Consider the following 12,018-nt stretch of genomic DNA (forward strand, 5'->3'; position numbering starts at 1 on the left):
CCACCCTGAGACGCGGGCCGCGTCCGCCCCCACCCCTGAGGCCGGGCCGTCCGTCCCCCACCCTGAGACGGGCCGTCCGTCCCCACCCTGAGACGGGCCGTCCGCCCTACCCTGAGACGGGCCGTCCGCCCCACCCTGAGACGGGGCCGTCCGCCCCACCCTGAGACGGGCCGTCCGCCCCCACCCTGGAGACCGGGCCGTCCGCCCCACCCTGAGGCGGGCCGTCCGCCCCCACCCTGAGACGGGCCGTCCATCCCCCGTCCCTGAGACGGGCCGTCCGCCCCACACCCTGAGACGGGCCGTCCGCCCCCACTCCTGAGGCGGGCCGTCCGCCCCACCCCTGAGACGGGCCGTCCGCCCCACCCTGAGACGGGCCGTCCGCCCCACCCTGAGACCGGCCGTCCGCCCCCACCCTGAGACCGGCCGTCCGCCCCCACCCCCTGAGACGGGCCGTCCGTCCCCACCCTGAGACGGGCCGTCCGCCCCCACTCCTGAGACGGGCCGTCCGCCCCCCACCCTGAGACGGGCCGTCCGCCCCCCACCCTGAGACGGGCCGTCCGCCCCCCACCCTGAGACGGGCCGTCCGCCCCCCACCCTGAGACGGGCCGTCCGCCCCCCACCCTGAGACCGGCCGTCCGCTCCCCACCCTGAGACCGGCCGTCCGCCCCCACCCTGAGACGGGCCGTCCGTCCCCCACCCTGAGACGGGCCGTCCGCCCCCACCCTGAGACGGGCCGTCCGTCCCCACTCCTGAGACGGGCCGTCCGCCCCACCCTGAGACGGGCCGTCACGTCCCACACCTTGAGACGGGCCGTCCGCCCCACCCTGAGACGGGCCGTCCGCCCCCACCCTGAGCATTGATTCATCATCCAGAGGCTGTAGAGAAACCAGATTTAGTCATCACATATAATTTAACAGTTCATTTCAATAATTTATTAGAATTAACCGGTTTCTGAGTTATTTATGCAAGGAAAAATAATCCCGTTAAATCTCAGTAACCGGGTTCCACGCCAGTCAACCGTACTGCGTGATATTTAATGATATTTAATCAGCTTCTTGATATGCCACACCTGTCAGGTAGATGGATTATCTTGGCAAAGGAGAAATGCTCACTAACAGGGATTTAAACATATTTGTGCACAGAATTTGAGAGGAATAAGCTGTTTGTGAGTATGGAGCATTTCTGGGATCTTTTATTTCAGCTCATGACCAACACCTTATGTGTGGCGTTTATATTGTTGTTTAGTTACACTAGTAATAGTCGTTTATATTGTTGTTTAGTTACACTAGTAATAGTCGTTTATATTGTTGTTTAGTTACACTAGTAATAGTTGTTTATATTGTTGTTCAGTTACACTAGTAATAGTCGTTTATATTGTTGTTTAGTTACACTAGTAATAGTCGTTTATATTGTTGTTTAGTTACACTAGTAATAGTTGTTTATATTGTTGTTCAGTTACACTAGTAATAGTCGTTTATATTGTTGTTTAGTTACACTAGTAATAGTTGTTTATATTGTTGTTCAGTTACACTAGTAATAGTCGTTTATATTGTTGTTTAGTTACACTAGTAATAGTCGTTTATATTGTTGTTTAGTTACACTAGTAATAGTTGTTTATATTGTTGTTCAGTTACACTAGTAATAGTCGTTTATATTGTTGTTTAGTTACACTAGTAATAGTTGTTTATATTGTTGTTCAGTTACACTAGTAATAGTTGTTTATATTGTTGTTTAGTTACACTAGTAATAGTTGTTTATATTGTTGTTTAGTTACACTAGTAATAGTTGTTTATATTGTTGTTTAGTTACACTAGTAATAGTTGTTTATATTGTTGTTTAGTTACACTAGTAATAGTTGTTTATATTGTTGTTTAGTTACACTAGTAATAGTTGTTTATATTGTTGTTTAGTTACACTAGTAATAGTTGTTTATATTGTTGTTTAGTTACACTAGTAATAGTTGTTTATATTGTTGTTTAGTTACACTAGTAATAGTCGTTTATATTGTTGTTTAGTTACACTAGTAATAGTTGTTTATATTGTTGTTTAGTTACACTAGTAATAGTCGTTTATATTGTTGTTTAGTTACACTAGTAATAGTTGTTTATATTGTTGTTTAGTTACACTAGTAATAGTTGTTTATATTGTTGTTTAGTTATACTAGTAAGAGTTGTTTATATTGTTGTTTAGTTACACTAGTAATAGTTGTTTATATTGTTGTTTAGTTACACTAGTAATAGTTGTTTATATTGTTGTTTAGTTACACTAGTAATAGTTGTTTATATTGTTGTTTAGTTACACTAGTAATAGTTGTTTATATTGTTGTTTAGTTACACTAGTAATAGTTGTTTATATTGTTGTTTAGTTACACTAGTAATAGTTGTTTATATTGTTGTTTAGTTACACTAGTAATAGTCGTTTATATTGTTGTTTAGTTACACTAGTAATAGTTGTTTATATTGTTGTTTAGTTACACTAGTAATAGTCGTTTATATTGTTGTTTAGTTACACTAGTAATAGTTGTTTATATTGTTGTTTAGTTACACTAGTAATAGTTGTTTATATTGTTGTTTAGTTATACTAGTAATAGTTGTTTATATTGTTGTTTAGTTACACTAGTAATAGTTGTTTATATTGTTGTTTAGTTACACTAGTAATAGTTGTTTATATTGTTGTTTAGTTACACTAGTAATAGTCGTTTATATTGTTGTTCAGTTACACTAGTAATAGTTGTTTATATTGTTGTTTAGTTACACTAGTAATAGTTGTTTATATTGTTGTTCAGTTACACTAGTAATAGTCGTTTATATTGTTGTTTAGTTACACTAGTAATAGTTGTTTATATTGTTGTTTAGTTACACTAGTAATAGTCGTTTATATTGTTGTTTAGTTACACTAGTAATAGTTGTTTATATTGTTGTTCAGTTACACTAGTAATAGTTGTTTATATTGTTGTTCAGTTACACTAGTAATAGTTGTTCATATTGTTGTTTAGTTACACTAGTAATAGTTGTTTATATTGTTGTTTAGTTACACTAGTAATAGTTGTTCAGTATAAATGGCCATTTGTTCAACAAGACGGCTCATATTTGTTTTCCATTTCAGAAGATTTAGGTTGTGTCCTACTGGATCCTCCCCAGGTGTGTGTTACGGCCTGTGATCTGCTTACCTGGGGGTAAAGATAGAGTTGTGTAAAAAGTTCTCAAAGACTTTTCTGTATGAAGCGTCAGCTGCCTCTGCCTCCAGGTCTCCGACAGATTTAGGACAGGGACAGCACGGCCCCTTGTCCCCCCCACCAACGTCTGGTTTAGTAGGCTTCAGGTCCTCCTCCATGTCAGTCAACCCGGTAGCAGCTATACGGACCGGGATCTTCAGTTCTGAGGAGAGACGGAGAGAGGAGGGGTTAGGGTGGAGGGGTTAGGGTGGAGGGGTTAGGGTGGAGGGGTCAGGGTGGAGGGGTCAGGGTGGAGGGGTCAGGGTAGAGGGGTCAGGGTGGAGGGGTCAGGGTGGAGGGGTCAGGGTGGAGGGGTCAGGGTGGAGGGGTCAGGGTGGAGGGGTCAGGGTGGAGGGGTTAGGGTGGAGGGGTCAGGGTAAAGGGGTCAGTGTGGAGGGGTCAGGGTAGTGACCTTTCGAGCAGTAGTTGTGTTGGTATAGCTCTCTGTCTTCAGCCTGTTGCTGCCAGCGGACCAGGTAATAGGTGTGGTTCCCGTTGGGGGAGGCAGGGGGAGACCAGCGGACCACCAGGTTGGTAGAGGAGTTAGAGTATGTTCTCACATCCAGGGGCATGGACGGCTCTACAGGAAACAGATTATATTATAACAGTTCTCACATCCAGGGGCATGGACGGCTCTACAGGAAACAGATTATATTATAACAGTTCTCACATCCAGGGGCATGGACGGCTCTACAGGAAACAGATTATATTATAACAGTTCTCACATCCAGGGGCATGGACGGCTCTACAGGAAACAGATTATATTATAACAGTTCTCACATCCAGGGACATGGACGGCTCTACAGGAAACAGATTATATTATAACAGTTCTCACATCCAGGGACATGGACGGCTCTACAGGAAACAGATTATATTATAACAGTTCTCACATCCAGGGACATGGACGGCTCTACAGGAAACAGATTATATTATAACAGTTCTCACATCCAGGGACATGGACGGCTCTACAGGAAACAGATTATATTATAACAGTTCTCACATCCAGGGGCATGGACGGCTCTACAGGAAACAGATTATATTATAACAGTTCTCACATCCAGGGGCATGGACGGCTCTACAGGAAACAGATTATATTATAACAGTTCTCACATCCAGGGGCATGGACGGCTCTACAGGAAACAGATTATATTATAACAGTTCTCACATCCAGGGACATGGACGGCTCTACAGGAAACAGATTATATTATAACAGTTCTCACATCCAGGGGCATGGACGGCTCTACAGGAAACAGATTATATTATAACAGTTCTCACATCCAGGGACATGGACGGCTCTACAGGAAACAGATTATATTATAACAGTTCTCACATCCAGGGACATGGACGGCTCTACAGGAAACAGATTATATTATAACAGTTCTCACATCCAGGGACATGGACGGCTCTACAGGAAACAGATTATATTATAACAGTTCTCACATCCAGGGGCATGGACGGCTCTACAGGAAACAGATTATATTATAACAGTTCTCACATCCAGGGACATGGACGGCTCTACAGGAAACAGATTATATTATAACAGTTCTCACATCCAGGGACATGGACGGCTCTACAGGAAACAGATTATATTATAACAGTTCTCACATCCAGGGGCATGGACGGCTCTACAGGAAACAGATTATATTATAACAGTTCTCACATCCAGGGGCATGGACGGCTCTACAGGAAACAGATTATATTATAACAGTTCTCACATCCAGGGGCATGGACGGCTCTACAGGAAACAGATTATATTATAACAGTTCTCACATCCAGGGACATGGACAGCTCTACAGGAAACAGATTATATTATAACAGTTCTCACATCCAGGGACATGGACGGCTCTACAGGAAACAGATTATATTATAACAGTTCTCACACCCAGGGACATGGACGGCTCTACAGGAAACAGATTATATTATAACAGTTCTCACATCCAGGGACATGGACGGCTCTACAGGAAACAGATTATATTATAACAGTTCTCACATCCAGGGACATGGACGGCTCTACAGGAAACAGATTATATTATAACAGTTCTCACATCCAGGGACATGGACGGCTCTACAGGAAACAGATTATATTATAACAGTTCTCACATCCAGGGACATGGACGGCTCTACAGGAAACAGATTATAACAGTTCTCACATCCAGGGACATGGACGGCTCTACAGGAAACAGATTATATTACAGTTCTCACATCCAGGGGCATGGACGGCTCTACAGGAAACAGATTATAACAGTTCTCACATCCAGGGGCATGGACGGCTCTACAGGAAACAGATTATATTATAACAGTTCTCACATCCAGGGACATGGACGGCTCTACAGGAAACAGATTATATTATAACAGTTCTCACATCCAGGGGCATGGACGGCTCTACAGGAAACAGATTATATTATAACAGTTCTCACATCCAGGGGCATGGACGGCTCTACAGGAAACAGATTATATTATAACAGTTCTCACATCCAGGGACATGGACGGCTCTACAGGAAACAGATTATATTATAACAGTTCTCACATCCAGGGACATGGACGGCTCTACAGGAAACAGATTATATTATAACAGTTCTCACATCCAGGGACATGGACGGCTCTACAGGAAACAGATTATATTATAACAGTTCTCACATCCAGGGGCATGGACGGCTCTACAGGAAACAGATTATAACAGTTCTCACATCCAGGGACATGGACGGCTCTACAGGAAACAGATTATATTATAACAGTTCTCACATCCAGGGACATGGACGGCTCTACAGGAAACAGATTATATTATAACAGTTCTCACATCCAGGGGCATGGACGGCTCTACAGGAAACAGATTATATTATAACAGTTATCACATCCAGGGACATGGACGGCTCTACAGGAAACAGATTATATTATAACAGTTCTCACATCCAGGGACATGGACGGCTCTACAGGAAACAGATTATATTATAACAGTTCTCACATCCAGGGACATGGACGGCTCTACAGGAAACAGATTATATTATAACAGTTCTCACATCCAGGGACATGGACGGCTCTACAGGAAACAGATTATAACAGTTCTCACATCCAGGGACATGGACGGCTCTACAGGAAACAGATTATATTATAACAGTTCTCACATCCAGGGACATGGACGGCTCTACAGGAAACAGATTATATTATAACAGTTCTCACATCCAGGGACATGGACGGCTCTACAGGAAACAGATTATAACAGTTCTCACATCCAGGGACATGGACGGCTCTACAGGAAACAGATTATATTATAACAGTTCTCACATCCAGGGACATGGACGGCTCTACAGGAAACAGATTATATTATAACAGTTCTCACATCCAGGGACATGGACGGCTCTACAGGAAACAGATTATAACAGTTCTCACATCCAGGGACATGGACGGCTCTACAGGAAACAGATTATAACAGTTCTCACATCCAGGGACATGGACGGCTCTACAGGAAACAGATTATATTATAACAGTTCTCACATCTAGGGGCATGGACGGCTCTACAGGAAACAGATTATATTATAACAGTTCACACATCCAGGGGCATGGACGGCTCTACAGGAAACAGATTATATTATAACAGTTCTCACATCCAGGGGCATGGACGGCTCTACAGGAAACAGATTATAACAGTTCTCACATCCAGGGGCATGGACGGCTCTACAGGAAACAGATTATATTATAACAGTTCTCACACCCAGGGACATGGACGGCTCTACAGGAAACAGATTATATTATAACAGTTCTCACATCTAGGGGCATGGACGGCTCTACAGGAAACAGATTATATTATAACAGTTCTCACATCCAGGGACATGGACGGCTCTACAGGAAACAGATTATATTATAACAGTTCTCACATCCAGGGACATGGACGGCTCTACAGGAAACAGATTATATTATAACAGTTCTCACACCCAGGGACATGGACGGCTCTACAGGAAACAGATTATATTATAACAGTTCTCACATCCAGGGACATGGACGGCTCTACAGGAAACAGATTATAACAGTTCTCACATCCAGGGACATGGACGGCTCTACAGGAAACAGATTATATTATAACAGTTATCACATCCAGGGACATGGACGGCTCTACAGGAAACAGATTATATTATAACAGTTCTCACATCCAGGGACATGGACGGCTCTACAGGAAACAGATTATATTATAACAGTTCTCACATCCAGGGGCATGGACGGCTCTACAGGAAACAGATTATATTATAACAGTTCTCACATCCAGGGACATGGACGGCTCTACAGGAAACAGATTATAGTTATAACAGCTCACATCTAGGGACATGGGACGGCTCTACAGGAAACAGATTATAACAGTTTCGCATCTAGGGGCATGGATGGCTCTACAGGAAATAGATTATAGTTATAACAGTTCTCACATTCAGGGACATGGACGTTTCTACAGGAACAGATTATATTATAACAGTTTCACATCCAGGGGTATGGACGGGTTTCTACAGGAAACAGATTATATTATAACAGAGGCATGGACGGCTTCACAGGGAAACAGATTATAACAGTTCTCACATTCAGGGACATGGATGGGTTTCTACAGGAAACAGATTATATTATAACAGTTCTCACATCTAGGACATGGACGGTTTTACAGGAAACAGATTATAACAGTTTCACATCTAGGGACATGGACGGTTTCTACAGGAAACAGATTATAACAGTTCTCACATCTAGGACATGGGATTTCTACAGGAAACAGATTATATTATAACAGTTTCACCCAGGGACATGGACGTTTCTACAGGAAACAGATTATATTATAACAGTTTCATATCCAGGACATGGACGGTTTCTACAGGGAAACAGATTATATTATAACAGTTCTCACATCTAGGGGCATGGACGTTTACAGGGAAACAGATTATATTATAAAAGTTTCACATCCAGGGACATGGACGGTTTCTACAGGAAACAGATTATATTATAACAGTTCTCACATCCAGGGACATGGACGTTTCCAGGAAACAGATTATATTATAACAGTTCTCATCCAGGGACATGGGACGTTTCTACAGGAAACAGATTATATTATAACAGTTTCACATCTAGGGGCATGGACGGCTCTACAGGAAACAGATTATATTATAACAGTTCTCACATCAGGGACATGGACGGCTCTACAGGAAATAGATTATATTATAACAGTTCTGCCATCCAGGGACATGGACGGTTTCTACAGGAAACAGATTATATTATAACAGTTCTCACATCCAGGGACATGGACGGCTCTACAGGAAACAGATTATATTATAACAGTTCTCACATCCAGGGACATGGACGGCTCTACAGGAAACAGATTATATTATAACAGTTCTCACATCCAGGGACATGGACGGCTCTACAGGAAACAGATTATATTATAACAGTTCTCACATCCAGGGACATGGACGGCTCTACAGGAAACAGATTATAACAGTTCTCACATCCAGGGACATGGACGGCTCTACAGATGGTAACTGGACCTTGTGACAGTACTTCCTAGAGCTCTGCTACCCAACCCCCCATATTATACATCAGGTCTGTTCTTAATCAATAACCCCAACCCCTACACCCAACCCCTCCACCCTAACCCCTACACCCCTAACCCCTACACCCTAACCCCTCCACCCTAACCCCTAACCCCTCCACCCTAACCCCTCCACCCTAACCCATACACCTCCACCCACAACCCCTCCACCCTAACCCCTACACCTCCAACCCCCTACACCCCAACCCCTACACCCCAACCCCTACACCCAAACCCCTACACCCTAACCCCTACACCCTAACCCCTCCACCCTAACCCCTACACCCTAACCCCTACACCCTCCACCCTAACCCCTACACCTCCACCCTAACCCCTCCACCCTAACCCCTACACCCTACACCCTAACACCTACACCCCAACCCCAACCCCTACACCCTAACCCTCCACCCTAACCCCTACACCCCCTACACCTCCACCCTAACCCCTACACCCCAACCCTAACCCCTCCACCCTAACCCCTCCACCCTAACCCATACACCTCCACCCTCAACCCTCCACCCTAACCCCTACACCCTAACCCCTACACCCCAACCCCTACACCCTAACCCCTACACCCCCAACCCCTACACCCCAACCCCTACACCCCAACCCTCCACCCTAACCCCTCCACCCTAACCCCTCCACCCTAACCCCTACACCCTCCACCCTAACCCCTACACCTCCACCCTAACCCTCCACCCTAACCCCTCCACCCTAACCCTCCACCCTAACCCCTCCACCCTAACCCCTACCTTACCTCACCCTACCCTCACTACCCTCCACCCTAACCCCTACACCCTAACCCCTCCACCCTAACCCCACCCTAACCCTCCACCCTAACCCCTCCACCCTAACCCCTACACCCTAACCCCTACACACCTAACCCCCTACACCTACACCCTAACCCCTACACCCTAACCCCTCCACCCTAACCCCTCCACCCTAACCCCTACACCCTAACCCCTACTCCCTAACCCTCCACCCTAACCCCTCCACCCTAACCCCTCCACCCTAACCTCCACCCTAACCCTCCACCTCCACCCTAACCCCTACACCCTAACCCCTACACCCTAACCCTCCACCCTAACCCCTACACCCTAACCCTACACCCTAACCCCTCCACCCTAACCCCTCCACCCTAACCCTCCACCCTAACCCCTACACCCTAACCCCTACACCCTACACCCTAACCCCTACACCCTAACCCGTACACCCTAACCTCCACCTCCACCCTAACCCCCTCCACCCTAACCCCTCCACCCTAACCCCTCCACCCTAACCCCTACACCCTAACCCCTCCACCCTAACCCCTCCACCCCTGTCCTTTACCTGAGGGGCTGGTTCTGATGTAGACTACTTCACTCTTGGCTCCCAGGATGCTCTAACCCTCCACCCTAACCCCTACACCTAACCCCTACACCCTAACCCCTCCACCCTAACCCCTCCACCCCTGTCCTTTACCTGAGGGGCTGGTTCTGATGTAGACTACTTCACTCTTGGCTCCCAGGATGTCTAACCCTACTCCCTAACCCCTACACCCTAACCCTCCACCCTAACCCCTCCACCCTAACCCTCCACCTCCACCCTAACCCCTACACCCCAACCCTCCACCCTAACCCTCCACCCTAACCCTCCACCCTAACCCTCCACCCTAACCCCTCCACCTCCACCCTAACCCTCCACCCTAACCCCTCCACCCTAACCCTCTCCACCCTAACCCCTCCACTCCTAACCCTCCACCCTAACCCCTCCACCCTAACACCTACACCCCAACCCCTCCCCCTGTCCTTTACCTGAGGGGCTGGCTCTGATGTAGACTACTTCACTCTTGGCTCCCAGGATGTCTAACCCCTAACACCCTAACCCTCCACCCTACACCCTGACCCCCTCCACTCTAACCCCCTCCACCCAACCCTCCACCCCTCCACCCTAACCCTCTCACCCTAACCCCTCCACCCTAACCCTCCACCTCCACCCTAACCCCTCCACCCTAACCCCACCCTAACCCTCCACCCAACCCCTCCACCCCAACCCCTCCACCCCAACCCCTCCAACCTAACCCTCCACCCCAACCTCCACCCTAACCCTCCACCCTAACCCCTACACCCTAACCCCTACACCTAACCCCTACACCCTAACCCTCCACCCTAACCCCTCCACCCTAACCCCTCCACCCTAACCCCTACACCCTAACCCCTCCACCCTAACCCCTCCACCCCTGTCCTTTACCTGAGGGGCTGGTTCTGATGTAGACTACTTCACTCTTGGCTCCCAGGATGTGTCTATCCTCTGCCACCAGAGTGATGGCCTTGACGTAGATGGCATACTGGGTCCAGGGCTTGAGAGGTGACAGTAGAACCCCTCCACCCTAACCCCTCCACCCTAACCCCTCCACCCTAACCCCTCCACCCTAACCCCTACTACCTCCACCCTAACCCCTCCCTAACCCTCCACCCTAACCCCTCCACCCTAACCCCTCCTACCCTAACCCCTCCACCTAACCCTCCACCCTAACCCTACCACCCCTAACCCCTACACCCTAACCCTACACCTAACCCTCCACCCTCTGTCCTTTACCTGAGGGGCTGGTTCTGATGTAGACTACTTCACTCTTGGCTCCCAGGATGTGTCTATCCTCTGCCACCAGAGTGATGGCCTTGACGTAGATGGCATACTGGGTCCAGGGCTTGAGAGGTGACAGGTAGAACCCTCCACCCTAACCCCTCCACCCTAACCTCCACCCAACCCTCACCCCACCCCTAACCCCATCCACCCAACCTCCACCCTAACCCCTCCACCCAACCCCTACCTACCCTACTCACCTCTCACCTACGTCCCTCACTCACCCCCTACCCCAACCCTAACCCCTCCCCTATCCCTCACCCTAACCCCTCCACCCTAACCCCTGCTACACCCTAACCCATCACCCTACCACACCTAACCCCTCCACCCTGCCCTACACCTAACATCCACCCTAACCCCTCCACCCTAACCCTACACCTAACCCTCACAACTCTCCCTAACCCATCTACCCCTAACCTCCACCTGTCCTTTACCTGAGGGGCTGGTTCTGATGTAGACTACTTCACTCTTGGCTCCCAGGATGTGTCTATCCTCTGCCACCAGAGTGATGGCCTTGACGTAGATGGCATACTGGGTCCAGGGCTTGAGAGGCGACAGTAGAACCCCTCCACCCTAACCCTCCACCCTAACCCCTCTCACCCTAACCCCTACCCCAACCCCTACACCC

At 47.5% G+C, this 12,018-nt stretch overlaps 1 protein-coding gene across 1 annotated transcript; it reads right to left on the minus strand.

Annotated features, from left to right (window-relative positions):
- Window positions 1-3,131: 3,131 nt before the first annotated feature.
- On the minus strand, window positions 3,132-11,921 carry LOC127926320 (insulin-like growth factor 1 receptor; the record flags this gene model as incomplete). The annotated part of the gene is made up of 4 exons (XM_052511746.1): window positions 3,132-3,377; window positions 3,627-3,794; window positions 11,346-11,484; window positions 11,808-11,921. Coding segments are annotated over 4 exons (633 nt in total), but the record flags the coding sequence as incomplete, so codon positions are not given.
- Between the last annotated feature and the right edge of the window lie 97 nt (window positions 11,922-12,018).

This window comes from Oncorhynchus keta, unplaced genomic scaffold (genome assembly GCF_023373465.1).
Source record: "Oncorhynchus keta strain PuntledgeMale-10-30-2019 unplaced genomic scaffold, Oket_V2 Un_contig_7428_pilon_pilon, whole genome shotgun sequence".
In the NCBI taxonomy this organism is placed as follows: Eukaryota; Metazoa; Chordata; class Actinopteri; order Salmoniformes; family Salmonidae; genus Oncorhynchus; species Oncorhynchus keta.